Below are 19,590 nucleotides of genomic sequence, written 5' to 3'. Positions count from 1 at the left end.
TCAAAATAAGAAATACTGTGAGTCAGGACAGCCCTACCAATTATAGCAAACTTGTTTCTGAAAGACTTAGTGCCTGGGTCAGCACGATGTAACGTTTTATCAAAATGGTGTCATTAGGAATGGGTGGCAATATTTTAACCCTTTCTCCCAAGAGTCCCAAAATGCTTTTTTAGCATGTTTATAAATATTTGCTTTTGTGCGATTTCAGGAGAAGCTTTCCATACAAACATTTGGCTTTCAATGAGTCATCCCCAGTCTGGTTCACATCCAGAAGCTTCCTGCTTGGCTATCAGTGAATATTGGGCTCAATAACTGCCTTATTTTTATAACTTGCTTCAATGAAGATCAGAAAGGTGGTGGACTGAGAAAGACATACTGAGATAAATATAAGAACACTCTTATTTCCTTAAGAGAGTTTGACAACTATGTGCCAATACCCTAACTACCATTTAAACTGAGCTTAATGCTGGGATTGTGATGGATTTGTTTTTGACCTTTTAAAAAACATCCAGATGATGTTGTTACTCTTTTTAGTCATCATGTATATTTGCTAGCTAAAGACACCCCAGAATTCAGAATTACAATATGCAATTTTACTTTTACTGTTATTGGATCTGAAAACCATCAACTGAAAGCAACAGTTAGAGTAAATTACTTTTCCCCAAATTGAAATTGAAAAGAATGAGGGTCCTTAGTTAAGAATTTAAATAAATATTTCTTCAGCTAGAATTACAAAACCTTTAAGTAAACAAGAAAGCAACAGTGATGAAGCATATGAATTAGCAATAATCTTTCTGTATTTTCATTCCTAAAGGGAAAATTTGGGGGGTTGAAATGGCACAGTATGTATCTTGGGGGTAAAATGTCAATATGATAAAAATACTAAAATTTCCAGGCATAATAATGTGAATTACAGATTTTTAAGAAAAGAAATCAGTACCTTGCAAATTATACAGTAGGTAGAATATATTATTTATTCCTCTTTATTGGATTAGAATAAAGGTTGCAAATTCATGGTCCTTTTATCTTGAATTGCACTCATGTACCTAGTCTTACTTTGTTTGCATAGTATATATTTTTTAAATGTTTATTTATTCTGAGAGAGAGAGAGGGCATGAGTGGAGGAGGAGCAGAGAGAGAAAAAGAGAGACAGAGAGAGAGAGAGAGAGAGAGAGAATCCCAAGCAAGCTCTGAGCTGCCATTCGTAGAGCCTGATGTAGAGCTCAATCTCACAAACCATGGGAGCATACTCTGAGCCAAAATCAAGAATCAGACGTCTAACCGACTGAGCCACCCAGGCACCCCTGCATGTTACATATTAAATGCTTAGGAATAGTCTCTGTTCTCTCTTACCTCCTAAAAACTCTCTCCCCATTTTTCTTGAAATGTGTATTTCTCTGTCTACATTTTATTTTTCCAAATTTTTATATGGACTTGGATATAAAAGCTCCATCACTTTTTCTTCACTTCTTTCATACATTGGTGAATGACAACTTTCACTTAGCCTTCAAGTGAAAAAGGGAATGAAGAGTGGTGAAGACTGTGATGAAATAGGAAAGCACATGCCCATTTAATATGAAGGTATACTGCTAAGCACCAGTAAATATGTCAATAGCCATATCTTCCAAATTTTCAAGAGAAAGCCTGAAAATATTTAAATATTTTATGATCCAATGCTTTAAAAACAAGAAATGCCATTTTAAGAGGCCAAAAACACCAACAATTACCACTGGAAAATGTGAGAGATTAAATATATGTACTTCAGTTCACATTAGGAGAGGAGAGAGAGAGTGAAAGTACTGAGAACCCTGGAGTGGTGTCCCTCACGGGCTGCCTTCCACCTCTCAGTCCACCACCAGTGCATACATTGTTCTGTGGGACATTTAGTGCCATCAGTCATCTCTGATCCACTTATAGAAACCTTTCCCTAATTTGCTCCAGAGTGAACATTCCACACTTGAATTCGTACTTGCTGGGAGAGATGGAAAAATCAATCTTAGGGCAATTATAACAATAACAGTAATGAACTTATGTTGAGAGGCACTATATAATCTTTCATTTAACAAATATCTACTGAATGCCTGCTATATGCTAGAACTATGTTTTTGTGATGTGTTAGGCACTTTGTGGGCATTGGAAATAAATCAGTTTTTTAACAAAGAAAAAAATGCCTGTCCTTATGGAAATTAGATTCATTGGGGAGACAGATAATAAATAAGATGAATAAGTATATTAAGTATAATGAATTAAGTATATTAAGTTATACTTAATAAAGTACTATTAGTGGATGGTGATAAATGCTATGGAGAAAACTAAAGTAAGAAAGAATAATTTCTCTGGTTCTCCAGTGTATAATTGGAATAGAATACTTGGTAACTGGCAGAACCTCCACATTGATTTCCTTTCCTTTTTTTAATGTTTATTCTTTTTTTTTCCTTTAAAACATTTTTTTAATGTTTATTTTTCAGGGACAAAGCATGAGCAGGGGAGGGGCAGAGAGAGAGGGAGACAGAATCGGAAGCAACCTCCAGGATTTGAGCTGCTAGCACAGAACCCAGTGTGGGGCTCGAACTCATGAACCATGAGATAATGACCTGAGCCAAAGTCAGACATTTAACTGACTGAGCCAGCCAGGCACCCCATGATTTCTTGCACTGTGGGATAAAAGTTGTATTAGTGGGGAAGACAAAGTGAAATATCTGAAGCTGATTTGCACCTTCACATGATAGTAACTAAAAACAATATCATGTCCTGAAGGAATGGCAGAGTTTTATGCTACCGTTTAAGACCTAAAGAATACTGGCCCTCATTTATCCCCATTTAATTCACCAGTCTGGCCCTTAAAAAATGTCTGATCCTAAGGAATAATAAAGTCAGCCATATAGTTGCCCTGATTGCAGTTGCCATGCCAGATGTAATCTCTGCTGGAACAGAGGTTCCAGCCTCTGGTACCTTGCATTGATTAGCAAATACATTCATTTCTATTGCTATCGAGGAATGGGAACAGAAATATATGAATGACAGAGACATTTACACTCCTGACAAGGGTTAAATCTTTCACCCTCTGTGATAATATAACCCAAGGAACCTGGACTGCCTGGGCATTCTGCATATCACTATGATCCACTATACTGAAGGTACCATGTGTGGTGGTTTTAAATATGCCCACAAATTCTTTGATATTTCTTCCTTCAAGAGAGCTTAATACCTGTTCCCTTGAGTGTGGGCTGGCATTAGTGACTTAAGTCTAACAAATAAAATATTGCAGATGTGATAGTATGTGTCTTCTAAGACATTACAGCTTTATTCCTTGTTCTCTCTTGGATCACTTACTGTGAAGGAGGTCAGGTACCATACGATAAGGACACTGAAGCATCCCTTTCAGAGAGATTCATGTGGAAAGGATCTAGGCTTTCTGTCAAAAGCCATGTGAATGAGCCATGTCAGAAGCAGATCCCCCAGCCCCAGTCAAGCCTTCAGATGACTGCAGCCCTGGACAGCATCTTGCCTATAACTTCATGAGAGACCTTAAGCTATACTTCCTGGCAGATCTATGCTGTAAGAGGTATCTGTGATGGGAAAAGACATTTTATAGAATTTACAGCAAGCCCTAGTAAGAGAATCACTATGTATACTTTAGAGTTCTGGAACAATGTTATACCATCTACAGCAGACATCATTAAAAGTATGGTTCCTGATGTGCTACTAGGCCCTGGTATAGACAGAACACCTGATCTTGGGACATACAGTGGCTATGCAGCCAGAACTGTTCATTACAAGGTGTGTTCTGTCAGATCCACTAAGTCATAAGGTCATGTGAGCCCAATAGAAGTCCATAGTGAGATGGAAATTGTACATTTAGGGTTAGTCATGAGCAGGGCCAGAGGTCAAGTTAGCTGCATATGTAGGTGGCTTAGACTTCTGGTTCATTCACCTCTATGGCACCATTGCCTCTCTCTCAGGTTACACTCATGTGTTTTTTTTTGGGAGATGGGGAACAGTAGAAAGGAGGACAGGCAAGTCCCTATGATCACTTCATGGAAAAGAAAAAAACCTGTTTTGATATACAGATAGATCAGCTTGGTATATGGTGAAGCAAGAAATGAGCCACTATATTATAATCCTCATTCAAAGATGGCCCTAGAAGGTAGCAGTAATTGGAAGAGCTTTAGTGCTACACCTGGTCATCTATATTATATGGAAAGAAAAGTAGCCTAAAATATAAGACTCATGTGATGAATAGTGTATCTGCTTAGTCAGGGGTTTGGAAGAAAGATTCAAAAATTGGGAACAAGCAGGTCTAGAGAAGAAGCATGTAGATAGATCTACAGGAGTTCATTCTTCCAGCTGTTGGAAGTATTGCAGGACTCCTATCCAGAATATATTAAAAACCTTTCACATCTCAATTATAAGGAATGAAACAATCCAATTTTAAAATGGGCAAAAGATTTGAACACTTTATCAAAGAGGATATATGGATGACAAATAAGCACATGAAAATATGTTCAAAATCATTAGTCATAAGGAAATGAAACACTATTTCACAGGAGAATAGCTGAACTTAAAAAGACTGAACACACTGTACACTTAAAATTAATACAATGTTATATATCAATTATATCTCAATTAAATTTTTTTCAAAAAAAGACTGAACATACCAAGTACTGGTGAAGATAAAGAGTAACTGGAACTCTTTCACCTCTGGTGAGAATGTAAAATATTGAAAAACAATTTGGCGGTTTCTTTAAAAGTTAAATGTACACTTACTATATATGATCCATCTATTTTGCCTCTATTTATTTACCCAAGAGAAGAGGAAGCATTTGTTTACATAAAGACACATATGCACATATATGCTTACATAAAGACCCACATATATTATGTGTTCACAGATGCTTTAATTGTATAATGCAAAACTGCAAACAACCCAAATATCCATCAACAGGTAAACAAATTTTGGTATATCAATACAATGGAATACTACTCAGCAGTGAAAATAAATGAACTCTAGAGTCACACAACAACATGTATGAATCCAAACTAATTACACTGAGTGAAAGTAGCCAGATCAAAAAAGACTGTGCTGTAATGATTCTATTTATCCAATATTCTAGAAAATATAAATTAATCTATAGTAACAAAGAGATTAGTGGTTGCCTGGTGATAGTGTGGTGGGTTGGAGGGAAAGAGGAGGAATCACAGAAGGGCTTAAGAAATCTTTCAGGAATGACCAAATTGTACATTTTAAATATGTGCAATTTATTGTATGTCATTATATTAACTTTTAAAAGAAAAAAGATTTAATCTCATGCCAATGGTGTCAAGTACCTGATCCTTGGGATCAAAGACCATAATCTGGAAATGCTTTTCCCATTAACACTCAAGGAAGTGACCCGAGGCAAGCCAGGGAGCTTAGATTATCTTTAGGTCAGGTCAGTGTGGAAGCCTATTGGGAGTTGTAAGTCAGGAGATAGGTGGTATTCACTCATTCATCCCAAGAAAGTATATGTCCAGGTAAATGGAACTTCTTAAGTCTGAGACCATCCAGAAACATGTGAGGATGGGATGAGCTATGAATGTGGAAAGGTCAGACCCAGGTTAGGCAGAACTGGGTTTGGGCACTGAAGTAGAGCTACATTGATCCAGGAGGTGTCTCTGAGGTGTCTCCAGATTCTGACCCTTTGATATCCAAGCTTGAGTCACTTACCAAGGGTTGTGGGCAGGACCAGACTCCCTAACAAGAGGTGGGGTTGGGTAGAAGCCCCCAAATGTGTCTGTACAGTGAGCCAAAGAATGAAAGGAAGCATGTAGGAAAATGATCATTGTGAAGAATACCAAAGAGGGGCACCTGGGTGGCTCAGTTGGTTGAGTGTCTGACTGGCTCAGGTCACGATCTTGCACCTTGTGAGTTCGAGCCCCATGTCAGGCTCTGTGCTGACAGTTCAGAGCCTGGAGCCTGCTTCGGATTCTGTGTTTCCCTCTCTCTCTGCCCACCACCCCCCCATCTCTCTCTCTTTCTCAAAAGTAAATAAACATTAAATTTTAAAAAAAAAAAAATTAAAAATAACACTGAAGAAACTACCTGGCCCAGAGTGAAAAGTCTATAGTACATAAGAGAGAAAAATAATGTACCAGGGAACACTTTGGTGAGAGGGACAGTGGACACAAACTGGAATCTGAGGGCCTCTTAAAACCTAGTCTGAATAAGTGGAGCTCAGTGGGTACCAGACAGGAATTAGCACAGATAGGGAGTAAAGTCTACTCTTCAGTGTAGTGAGGGGTATAGTCATATCAGAGGATGGATGGGAATCCTTTCTTGTATAAACCCAGCAAGGATAGAAGGACTAATAGCCAATCAGAAGAATATATTCAAAACAAGGCCACTGTTTGACAAAATGCCAGGGGGAGGAGCCAGTCCTTGCTCACCAGTAGGGACACAGAGACCATAGAAGAATGAAAGTCCAGGGATTTTGACCAAGAGCCAAGGAGAAGAAGATATCCAGGTCAGAGCAGAAACTGATTTTTATGGGGTGCTGATGGGAGATGTTCAGGTGGGGCCAAGCTAAAAGGCCTAAAATCCATTGATTACAGCCAATTTTAAAGTTGGTCAGAGAGAGATGAGAAATTTACCAACAGATCTCTCAAGGACACAGGCTACTTTTGAGATTGCCAAGGAACTCTGACTCTGCCCATTATGTCATATTCCTACAGTCATGGATTAATACCAGATTACTGAGGGCCTTGGCAGCAAAGCAAAGGAGTTTAGACATGAAATAATGGGCACTAGGAACCACAGCAAGCTTTTAAGCAAGAGTACAACAAATGAAAAAAAAATCAATCTGGCAAACTGGATAGAGAAAGAGAGAGCTTGTTAAGGAAGTCCAGTTTAAAAGCTATTACAGCAACTCAGGACTTATATGGTGAGGGAAGCAGCTGCGAGAAAAGGAGTTGCTGTCAGAGAGGTGGGAGATGAAGCCAGATTGCAGGTGATGAGCTGGTTGACTGTATGTGGTAGATGGTAACAAAAGCCATAACTATAGATGGATAGCTATGTAATAACACAAATATAGTAAAGTGTTAGCTGAAGAAAATAGGTGGTGGGCATGCAGTCTTCATGGTACAGTGCTTTTAAATTTTTTCTATGTTTGAAAATTTACACAATAAAATGGCAAGAAAAAATGGCCAAAAACTAATCCCCTTCTTCTATCTGTGCCCTCGTAATACGATTTTACAGATTTTCCCATCAAACAGTGGACTCTTTTCTACCCTGTGAATCTGAGTTGGCCACGCAACTTGATTTGGCCTGCGGGACATTAGCAAATGTGATAATGCACAGGCTTGAACATTTGAGCATTGGGGTTTACCATTTTTCTGATCTATGGAACCTTGCAACTGCTATCATATAGATGATCTTGGACTAGCTTGTTGGATGATAGGCACATGGCCTTGTTACTCTCATCACTCTAAAGCCGACAGCCAGCCAACCACTAGACATGTTTGTGGGACCATTGACGGCCAGCTGATCACAGACGCATCAATGAGTCCTGCTGAGAGAACTTACCAGCTAAGCCCATCCCAAATTGGCAACCCACAGAATTGTGAACAAATAATTGACTACCATTTTAAGCCACTAAGTTTTAAGAAAATTTCTATGCAGCAAAAACCAACTGATACATTCTTTTTTGGTATCCCTTTGACTCTATTCCAAGGGAACTCCATATTGAGCCTGCCTGTCTCTACTTGGCTCTGCAAAGTTTCAGGGAGAGGCCAGTGGTATCTAGGGGTTAGAGGGAGGATGACATAGTATGGGGACAATGTGACATGAGAGGATGCCATGGGGTGGAGCCAGTGTGACATTAGGGCAAGAGTCAATGTGACATGGGGGAAGACTCAGCTTGTTAGGTGAGGGGGATCTGTAGCTCAGAGAGGAGGGAGTTTATTTGAAAGTTGAGGGCTAGTGAATGTCACACAGAGAGGTGAAGATCAGCCACACTAAGGACAGGTAAGTAAATGTAAGGGAACCAGGGAGCTGAAGTATTATGGGAGACAGTGGAATAAGGCAGACACAACTGGCCAGTTGAGATTTCTCCTTGCTAATAAAGTATAGCAAAGCTCTTGGTTTATAGGCCATCCCTCAGTGGTCAGGCATTTCACCTTGGAGAAATTTCACATGCTACAATGGGAGGACAGACACTCTAGAGAGATAGGATCTGGCCTGGCGATCTTTCCTCCCTTTGGTGGCATACTACCTTGGTTGAGCGAACTTTGTTCCCTTGGATGTCCCTACACCTCTTTGATATTTCTCCCTTTGCAAAGCTTCCAGGAGACCAGGTTTGTTGTAGTTCACTCCCTTCCCAGATCTTCTTACTGCAAGAGAGCATGGAGATCACAGATATGAACCGCCTCTTTCTAGTCTTCAGCATTCTGACAGTGACTGGTGAGTGCAGGTTTCTATTTTGGCTTAAATTTTGAAAAGGTCATATTGGAGGAAAGTGTAGGAAATGGGTCTAGATAAGGTGGGTAGAGAGTACATTACTTAGATAAGAATTTAGGAACCCAGTGATTAGAAGTTTCCTAGAACACTCAGAGATATCTAGAGCCCACTGATTTTCCTCTGGCTCCATGGGTGCATGAGAAGATTCAGACTGAGATAATAAGACTTGACACAAAGGATGGTGGGTCTTGGCAAAAGAATGTGATTTTGCTATATAGCTAGGAAGAAAGCTTGAAGAAAATAGAGTTATCAAGAAGAAGGAAGGAAGGAGAAGAGGAGTGAATAAGGAGTATATAAATTCAGAGGAAAGCCTAAGGGAAAATTAGCAGAAGGACCCTGAATGGTCCAATAACACCTCCTATATCAGTAACACATTGACCATTTCAAAGCACTTCCACATAAAATATTCCAAACTTCTATCCTCTGGAATGTCTGCACCTGTATCTAAAATTCTGCTCTCCTTTCCCTTATCTGACAGTGGTAACAACAATAATTGTAATACCAACACCAACACAAGTAAAATTAGCCCAGCAGTTCAACCAGATGAGCATAGAAACTGCACCAACCTTTCTGGTTTTCCTGAACTCAGAATATGAGCCTTGTTTGGGGACCCTGATCCACAAACAGTGGGTTCTCACTGCAGCCCACTGCTTCTTACCGTGAGTAATGGAGTCCTAGAGGGAAAAGTGGTCCCCCTTAGTCACTGAGATTGTTAAAGGGGTACTGAGTCTCAGCCCTGAAGAGACTTGCCCAGGGGCTCTCAAGCCTGAGAAGTTATTGGAAGGAGGCAGGAAGTAGATGTAGGTGGTTATGAGTTCGATTTTTGGGTGGGATGATGTAGACTGAGGGATCTGGGGAAGCTGAGGACTAGGGGATGAATCCATTGGGATAAAAAGCCTATATACAATGTGGTACAGATCAAAGAATTATAGAACTGCAGTAGCAATTGCTCATTTGCCAGACAAGGAGATGGAGGTCTTGCCAAGTTATGGAAGGAACTCATGCAAAGTCACAAAGCAAGTTGGGGTAGAAAAGATACAAGTTGAACAATAGGAAAATATCTCCTTCTTCTACTAATCCTTCATGGCCTTTTCCAGATTTCTTGAGATAAACGTTGCGGCTTCAAAAGAGAATTTTCAAAACAAGATGGGGAACTTAAGACCCACATTTATTGTCCAACACCCAGATTTTACCCGGGATTCTGCTGAGCATGACCTCATGCTCATCAAGCTGAATCATCCCGTAGAGCTCAAGGATCAGGTCAAGCTGGTGGTTCTACCCAACACCACGAATGACAGAAGAGGGGAAAAGTGCACTGTCTCTGGCTGGGGCTGGGAATGGAGGAATTTCAGTGAGTAACCCTCCCAAGACAGACCCTTAGTGCTCCTTGCATACCCACACAAAGAGGATTATCATATAACTATTATTATAGATTATGAGAGCTGGAAGAGCCCTGAGAACTTATAATATCTCAACCTCTAGTTTTATTCATTTGGAAATTGAGGCCCCAATTGGTAACGTAGCTGTTAAAGGAATCCAGTGTTCTTGTTTCATCACCCAGGTGAGGGTGAAAGGGTGTCTGGGTGAGGAAGAGATTGGCAGGTAATCCTACTGGTGATGCTGAGTGTGGCTCATTCATTAGTAACTTATAGACAAGCATTCACAAATAAAAGCATGTACACACAAGCCCAAGGCATGCAGTTTTACAACACTGGGACCAGACTTAGTTTATTCATTTCATTATTTTTTCTTCCTCTCTGGTTCCTTTTCATGTTGGCTTTTTCTGAATGATGATTCACTGAATGATGGAGAGATTAATAACAGAAAAGAGGGAGGGAAGGGGAGAAGAAAGAAAGATGAATATGTGAAGGATCAAAGAGAAACAAAGCCTCTTCTGTCTCTCTCCCTCTGTGTTTGTGTGTGCGCGTGTGTGCACACTCATGTGCTCAGACCCAGAACCTGATATCCAGATAAACCAGACTGTATTTTGGTTTTCTAATGATGACTGCCAAGAGTCCCTTGTAAGACAAATTCCTATTAAAATCACAGAAAACATGTTCTGTGCAGGATCATCTCTGGAGAACACACACTCATGTAAGGTAACTCTTTTCTCTCTTCCCATTTGAGTTTGGGGCTGTTTTGGGGTCCACATATTTCCCTCAACCATTCCAATCTCCTGTCTCTACATTCAAGAAGAGATCAATGTATATGGGATCCAGGAAGGACTGTGTCCTTCCAACAATGAATGAACTTAGATGCTAGGGTGGAAACAGCTCAGAGTGTTCTTATTTCTTTATGGCTAACTCTGATATGGCCTAGAAGTAGTTGGGTGGGCCCAAGATGTCCACCAGACATTCCTCCCTGTCCTTATCCCCTAAGTCTTTCTATTCTGGGCCCCTCAGGGACTTGGCACTAGGTCATCTTTGTTTTGGCTATCCTGTCTGACCCATCTGTCCTTTTTCTAACAGGAATTAGATGCTGTCCCAATCCTGTGCCAAAATCAGCTCCATGGGATTCTATCTTGGTCAGCAGGGTGTATTTTGAAAGGTGATATTGGCTACTACACCAAGGTTTCCTGCTATACAGACTGGATCCACAAAGTTATCCACAGCAACTAAGCTCTCTCTGTTCCCTCTCCCAGTGGCCTCAGAACTGGGTCTACCATTCTTGACCCTCTTTTCCCTTTAGCCTCAGAACAAGATGGGAATAGAGCCTTTAGCTATAAGAAATTTTCTGTTCCTTCTATTATTTTGACTTCTCTTATCCTTTTTCAGTCCTAGCCTGATCACCAAAGGATTTGAGCTGGATAACGTTCTCCTAAATAAGCTACCTTCTCACCACTCTTTTCCTCTCCTCCAACTTCCTACTCACCTGCAATGGTTTCCACAGACTTTTATGGAGAAGTTCTTCTCCAGCCCCTGCCATCCAGAGGACATATGGGTCCCAGAAATGTGACAGTGAGATGTGGCAGCTTTAGGGTGTCTCCTTTGTTTCACACCACTTAGTGCTGAGTCAGGCCTCTGTGTCAGGCCTGTGTCCTCTCATCATACCCATCATACCTAATAAGGCTCAGTAAATATTGCAATGTTAAGTAGGCTGCTGGCAAATAATTGTTAGAAATAGAGGTTAGAATTTTATGCTAACAAGAGCTATAAGGGTTTCAGAAAGTGTTAGGAGTTGAAGCAGAAGTAGGTACAGAGAGGAATTAAATGGGTCAGATCTCCTGACAGATCTTTCCTAATGCTAAGCACAGAAAAATAAGGTAAATGGCTAGAAAGAGAATGCTAGAAGGATAATAAGGAAATGCTGAAATCTAGGTGAGTATAACTGAGCTTGTGTGTTTGCGAGTATGCACATGTACATTTGTGTGTATAGATTAGTGGGAGTGTGGCAAATAATGATCTCACTGAACCAACCAAAATCTATCGTATACCAGTTCAGCTGATTTTCTCCAAATCCTGCATTCACCTGTTCTTATCCTACCTTTATCAATTATCAGATTTTTAAAAACCATTGATATAGGTCCTAATAACATTTTATTTTGAAATTGTTTAGGATAAAAAATTGTAAAAATATTACAAGAGAGTTTCTGTGTACCCAATCTTGCCCCAATGATAATATTTTCTATAACCATAATAAAATGCCAAAACCAGGAAATTCACATTGGTACAATGCTGTTCAATCAAATTCAGATTTTATTTGGATTTCACCAGTCTTTCTTTACATACACTCGTTTTGAATGGTGAAATTTGAAATCTTACTGCATGCATAGATTCCGTAACCATTACCACAAACAGGATCCAAAACTATTCTATCACCCAATCACCAGAAAGAAACTTCTTTGTGTTACACTTTAATACACTTCTCCTGGGACATCTGGGTGGCTCAGTTGGTTAAGCATCCAACTTCGGCTCAGGTCATGATCTCGCACTCCGTGAGTTTGAGCCCCATGTCTGGCTTTGTGCTGACAGCTCAGAACCTGGAGACTGCTTCGGATTCTGTGTCTCCCTGTCTCTCTGCCCCTCCCTCGGTTGTGCTGTGTGTCTCTCTCTCCCTCTTTCTCTTTCTCAAAAATATATAAACATTAAAAAATATTTTTTAAATAATAATCACACCTTCTCCTGACCCTAACCCTTGCAACCACTGATCTAGTCTCCATCACTATAATTTTGTCACTTCAAGAATGTTCTATAGCATGCAATCTGTATAATTCCACTGATCTTTTTTTCATTCATGATGTTTCAAGAATCCTTTCATTGCCATTTCCTTTCTATCTGAATAGTTTTTCAGCCATTCTTTTAAAGCAAGTCTGCTGGTGATACAGCCTCTCAGTGTTTCTTCACCTTCTTTCTTGAAGGATATTTTTTACGGGATAAAAAATTCTGGGTTGACAATGTCTTTCTTTCAGAACTTGGAAAATGTTTGCCTCTTCCTTCTCTTCAAGGAGGGGAAATCTGCTATCATTTGATTCATTGTTCCCCAGTTGGGAATGCGTTGTTTCTCTCTGGCTCTGGCTGCTTTCAAAAGTTTTTCTTTGTTTTTCCTTTTCAGAGATTTGATTATGACATGTCTGTGTGTGAATCTTTAAAAGTTTATTCTGTTTGGGGTACATTCAGTTTCTTGAATCTGTAGGTTTATGTCCTTCACCAAGTTTGAGAAGTTTGAGCCATTATTTCTTCAAATATTTTTCAGCTCAGTGTTCTTTTTCTTCTCCTGAAACTTTGATAACATGAATGTTAAATCTTCCGTTACTATCCCACAGGTCCCTGGGGATCCATTCATTTTTAAAATATTGCTTTACATCTGTTGTTCATATTGATCATTTCTATTGCTCTATCTTCAAGTTCACTGACTCTTCTGGCTTGCCAATTTTGCTATTGAACTCATTATTTTAATTATGTTTTGATTTTCTATATTTATGATACTTTCACATCTTAGGAGTCTTGCTGGATAGGAAAAGACTGCCCTCCCAGAGCTAACTAATTCCTGGAGGTAGTGACTCCATCTACCACATTCTTTTTATATGCAAACCAACCAATCCAGGTCTGTACCTCAACCACTTCCTTTAACATTCATACACTAAGCCAATGTTTCCCCTGCTCTAAATCACCCTGGGTCCAGGTACTGAACAACTAGAGATCACCATGATAGCTCAGAGTCTGCTAAAATTATTCCAACTATTTGATCCTAAACCTGTTTCTACTTGACTACCCTGCCTCACCCATTCCTTCTTTCAGAAACCACAATAAAGACTTGTACCTATGCTTCCCTCTTGCTCCTCCTGCCTCCTCACTGACCCTAGTACTTCCTCATGTAGCCCTACATGGCTGGGCATGCTTCTTAATAAACTCTTGTTTTTTTTTTAAAAAAATTAAGGTTTATTTATTTTTGAGAGAGAGCACGTGGGCAGGGGAGTGGCAGAGAGAGAGGGAGATACAGAATCCGAAGCAAGCTTCAGGCTCTGAGCTGTCAGCACAGAGACTGACATGGGGCTTGAACCCACAAACCACAAGATCATGACCTGAGCCGAAGTTGGAGGCTTAACTGACTGAGCCACCCAGGTGCCCCTAAACTCTTTCAACAGCATTGACTTGTCAATGTTATCATTCAGTAACCTCTAAAAATTAAGTCCTAGGTTCAGTTAGAACACCTATCTAATGAATTTTTTATTTCAGTTACTATATTTTTAAATTCTAAAATCTCCATTTGGTTTGTCTTTATATCTTCTATAAATCTTTGCTAAGATTTTCTGTTTCTTTTCTATTTGATTCAAGAGTATTTGTACTTGTTCACTGAACATTTTTTTTTTTTTTACTTTTTACATATTTATTTATTTATTTATTTATTTATTTATTTATTTATTTATGTTTTAATATGAAATTTATTGTCAAATTGGTTTCCATACAACACCCAGTGCTCATCCCAAAAGGTGCCTTCCTCAATACCCATCACCCACCCTCCCCTCCCTCCCACCCCCCATTAACTCTCAGTTTGTTCTCAGTTTTTAAGGGTCTCTTATGCTTTGGCTCTCTCCCTGTCTAACCTCTTTTTTTTTTTTTTCCTTCCCCTCCCCCATGGGTTTCTGTTAAGTTTCTCAGGATCCACATGAGAGTGAAAACATAGTTTCTGTCTTTCTCTGTATGACTTATTTCACTTAACATAACACTCTCCAGTTCCATCCACGTTGCTACAAAAGGCCATATTTCATTCTTTCTCATTGCCACATAGTATTCCATTGTTTATATAAACCACAACTTCTTTATCCATTCGTCATTTGATGGACATTTAGGCTCTTTCCATAATTTGGCTATTGTTGAGAGTGCTGCTATAAACATTGGGGTACAAGTGCCCCTGTGCATCAGTACTCCTGTATCACTTGGGTAAATTCCTAGCAGTGCTACTGCTGGGTCATAGGGTAGGTCTATTTTTAATTTTTGAGGAACCTCCATACTGTTTTCCAGAGTGGCTGCACCAGTTTGCATTCCCACAGTGCAAAAGGGTTCCCGTTTCTCCACATCCTCTCCAGCATCTATAGTCTCCTGATTTGTTCATTTTAGCCACTCTGACTGGCGTGAAGTGGTATCTGAGTGTGGTTTTGATTTGTATTTCCCTGATGAGGAGCGACATTGAGCATCTTTTCATGTGCCTGTTGCTGAACATTTTTATAATAGCTGCTTTAAAATCTTTGATAATTCCAACATCTTCATCATCTTGGTGTTGGCATCTGTTGATTATCTTTTCTTTTCTTTTTTTTAAATTAATGTTTATTTATTTTTGAGAGAGAAAGAGACAGAGACAGAGCACGAATGGGGGAGGGGCAGAGAGAGAGAGGGAGACAGAATCCAAAGCAGGCTTCAGGCTCCAAGCTATCAGCATAGAGGCGAATGCAGGGTTCAAACTTACAAACTTCGAGATTATGACCTGACCTGAGCAGAAGTCAGACGCTTAACCGACTGAGCCACCCAGGTTCCCCATATCTTTTCTTATTTGAGTTGAAATTTGCCTAATATGATGAGTAATTTTGTACTATATTCTGGGCAGTTGGATATCATAAGACTCTGATTCCTATTTAGATACCCTAATTGACCATGTAGTTAACTTATTAATGTTCAGAATGTATGTCCTAGCCCACTTTTGAGGGCTGTGATTCAAATGTCAATTTGGTTTATAAAGCCTCTATAGTGTTATAGTAGGGAGTTGAAGTAGACAGAATAATCCCCACCACCCCACCTAAGCTGTCTCTATCCTAATCCTTAGAACCTATGAATATATTACTTTACATAGTAAAAGAGACTTCACAAATGTGATTAAGTTAAGAATCTTGATATGGGAAGATACCCTGGATTATCCAGATGGGCCCAATGTAATCACAAGTGTCTTTATAAGAAGAAGGCAAAAAAGTCCAAGAAAAAGAGAGGCGATATGATCACAGAAGTAGAGGTCAGAGTGATGTGCTTTAAAGATAAAGGAAGGAACCATGAGCCAAGGCATGCAGGCAGCCTCTAAAAGCTGGAAAAGGCAAGGAAATGGATTCTCTCCAAAGACTCCAGAAAGGTTTCCAGAAAGAAAGTGGCTCTATGGACACTTTGATTTTAGCCCAGTAAGACCCATATTGGCCTTCTGATTTCCAGAACTGTAAGATAATAAATTTGTGTTCTTTTAAGCCACTAACTTTTGGTGATTTTTTACAGGAGCAACAAGAAATTAATACACAGTAGAAGTTCTGCCAACCAGCCCTACTATTGCAGCGCCATAGGGATGAGGACATACATGGCTTTTTCATAGGGTTTGTCACAAGAACAAGGAAATTACCAATAACTTAGTGGCTTAAAACAACAAAAATTTGTTATTTCATGGTTTCCTTGGTTAAGAATCCCATAGCTCAAGGTCTGATAAGGCTAAAATCAAGATGTGGGCCAGCTACATCCCCACCTGGAGCTTCAGCTAGGGAAGGACCCACTTCTACCTCTTTCACATTGCCGACAGAATTCATTTCCTTGCAGTTGTGTGACTAAGATCCTGGAGTCTTGCTACCCGTCAGCTGGGGGCCAAACTCAGCTCCTAGAGGCCATTCTCAGATCCTTGCCATGTGGATTCCTCCATCTTACCAATAGCAAACCTCCCTCATGCCAAATGCTTCTCATGCTTTGACTCTCTCTGATTTCGCCTTCTACTACCAAGCAGAGAAAACTCTTGACTTTTAAAAGGCTCATGTGATTAGGCCAGGACCACCTGGATAATCTCCTTATCTTATCTTAATGTCCACCATGCTGTATAACATAGCTTAACCATAGAGGTCATGTCCATCAAATTCATAGTTCCAGGGCAGGCATGTATTCAATGACAGGAAACTTGGGTCAGTACTTCTTAGAATTCTGCCTACCACACACAATTCAGAAGTTTCTGTTCTATTGGGCTTCCCCTTTCCCAGTCCTTTGGCTAGAGAAACAAGATTTTCTTTTTTTTTGTTGCAGTTTTCTTTTGTTTTGTCTCTGCCCACTGTTGTTTCCAGGTTGCAAATATTTGTATTATACAGACACGAATATATAGAGGGCAAGAAAAAAACCCAGGAAACTCACTACAAGGTCATTCCTCAAGTCTCAAGATGTCTAACTAATTTGCCTTTTTTCCACTTTTCAGATCTTCTGGTAAATGACTTATTCTGTTTAGTGTTTTTTGGTATTGTTACTGTTAGAAGGGGGTGTAAAATGGGATGGACTTACTCCATTTTGTCTGGAACAAATGCCTGCCTTATGCTTTAGTTACATTGGGTATTAGAAAGATGAAAGACAGTGCAGTTAAGAGGAAAGACTACTGAACTATAAGTCAGGAGATCTGAGTTCTGGTCTAGACTCTATTATTGACTAGACAATGATTTTCATGTTGTGTGTGCATGAGCCCTAGGAGGATGTAAGAAGTGAGTATTAAAACTTCTATTTGCAATTTGTTTAGCTCATCCTTTAAAAATTTCTTTTTTGGTGTATGTTTCATAATGTACACAACATGCCAGGATACACACACACACACACACACACACACACACACACACATAGATATATAAATAAATATACACATATTGGTGGTACATGTTCAAAAATGTTTTGTAGCATTGGTGACAATATCAGATATCTAAAATTAGACTGTCCCAGATTTTCTGGGACATCCAGTTGCCTAAATATGTCATCTTTGATTTAGGACAGCTCTCTTCAATGTGGAACAGACTGCAATTCATCAATTAAGATTCTTTTATATATCTTTAGTTGAAAATATAATTCTTAGCTCAAATAATGCTTCCTACATTCCTTAGAACTTTCATATGGAGAAATGATCAGATGGGGGTGAATCATTCCTAGAAAAGTAACCCTTTAACGATAAAATCCAGTAAATAAAATCCAAGTTCATAGTTCCAACCTAATAAAATTAGATGAGCTGAGTTAAAAGAAATAAGTGCTTTATGGAATGCATTTAAGATAATAGTTAGTCAATTTGCTAATCATAAAATTCCATTAGTCTCATCTCCATCTTTAGCCTTAACTTATTTACATATATTAACATTAACGTATTAACACATTTACATATGACTCTCTGAAACTATGATCCACAGTTGTTTCCAAGTAGCTTTTCCTTTGCTTTTTCATTGCCAGCAACATTGTGAGAAAACTGGTACCCATTGCTCCGGTGTCTCAGACCTTCACATGGCTGCATGTGACAGAGACCACTCATTGATCTATCCTATCTCCTCATCTGTTTCTGTAACAGATCCCCCTGAGCTGGCTTCTGACTGCCTTGCGAGAAGCTATCTTCTTCAACATTCTTTGTAGCTTATTGTAGCCACATAACTAATGTCTGAGGGGATGTGAGTAGAAGAGATGTGCACAATATCTGTATTACATTCTTAAAAGGATGCTGTGTGCCTATTATATCTTGTTTCTACTTCCCATGGGCTGGAACATAGTTATGATGGTGGTCAGCAAGCTTCAACCATGCCCATAAAGAAAATAAGGGAAAGGTGGAATAAGATAGAAGAAGGCTTCATGATCTATAGGAGCAGAGCTGCCTTCCTACCAAAAATTGCCTAAAAGCTCCAGACTGCTTTGTGACTTGTTTGATCCATTTTATATTGTGGTATCTTTGTTACAGCAGCTGATCCTATAACCTAACGAGTACACCTATGTAGTTTTTCAGCACACATTATTTTTACTATGTACTAGCTACTGTCTTAGGTTCTAGAGATTAAACAAAAATAATCACATGTACTTCCTATTTTGACCAACTTTAAACCTAAGAAAGGAAAATTTGACTCAAAGGAAAATGAGATGATAATTGACCTTTATTAACCACCTATGCTTTCACATGCATTGGTTTATTAATCCTCACCCAAAAAAAAAAAAAAAAAGTTGTAAGTGGTATAATTGTACAGCCAAGGAAACTGATGATCCAGTGGCACATCTGTCTTATCAATGGGGTATTCCCTCTTCATTTTTATCATCACCTTTGATCTAAGACCACTTGTTAATTGGTACTGACAGAGCAGGTAAAACTATATCTCCATGGCCACAATTGAGATTCCTCATATAATAGGCATATGTCGTTTGATATTAGAATCCCATACATTTCCATCTTCCAGTAAGAGCTCCCAATTTTCATATTAATTTTTACTCTTTCGGGGCACCTGGGTGACTCAGTCGGTTAAGCGTCTGACTTTGGCTCAGGTCATGATCTCATGGCTTGTGGGTATGAGCCCCCATGTCCAGCTCTGTGCTGAGAGCTCAGAGCCTGGAGCCTCCTTCTGAATCTGTGTCCCCCTCTCTCTCTGTCCCACCCCTGCTTGCACTCTGTTTCTCTCTGTCTTTCAAAAATGAATGAACATTAATTTTTTTTGGTTTTTTTTTACTCTTTCTTCACTCTTCCTCCCTATAGTCCATGTGCTTGAGCAAGACTAAACCTCTGTCCTTACTCAGAGGTGAAACATACTCCTTAGGCCTAAGCTAGTCAGTGTATCATGTTCCTTTAGCCACAGTAGTTGGCTCAGAGATGAAAGGGAGATTCAAGTCAGTAACTGAGTTCTTGGGGAAGCCAACTTGCTCTTTTTTTTT

At 39.5% G+C, this 19,590-nt stretch overlaps 1 protein-coding gene across 3 annotated transcripts in view; it reads left to right on the top strand.

Moving 5' to 3' along the window:
* Positions 1 to 14,066, top strand: part of LOC112866546 (serine protease 58-like) — a 138,119-nt gene extending 124,053 nt beyond the window's left edge. For all 3 annotated transcript variants that reach the window (XM_086719162.1, XM_086719163.1, XM_086719161.1), the window contains 4 exons: positions 8,973 to 9,153; positions 9,592 to 9,845; positions 10,445 to 10,593; positions 10,963 to 14,066. In XM_086719162.1, the coding sequence (XP_086575288.1) occupies positions 8,973 to 9,153; positions 9,592 to 9,845; positions 10,445 to 10,593; positions 10,963 to 11,112 (734 nt within the window). In that variant the 3' untranslated portion in view covers positions 11,113 to 14,066. The remainder of the gene's footprint in view (positions 1 to 8,972; positions 9,154 to 9,591; positions 9,846 to 10,444; positions 10,594 to 10,962) is intronic.
* Positions 14,067 to 19,590: the final 5,524 nt, after the last annotated feature.

This window comes from Puma concolor, chromosome C1 (genome assembly GCF_028749965.1).
Source record: "Puma concolor isolate L17-30 chromosome C1, mPumCon1.1.hap2, whole genome shotgun sequence".
NCBI classification, from domain to species: Eukaryota; Metazoa; Chordata; class Mammalia; order Carnivora; family Felidae; genus Puma; species Puma concolor.
Note: the sequence above shows the minus strand (reverse complement) of the source record. Positions and strands in the feature narration are given on the sequence as shown.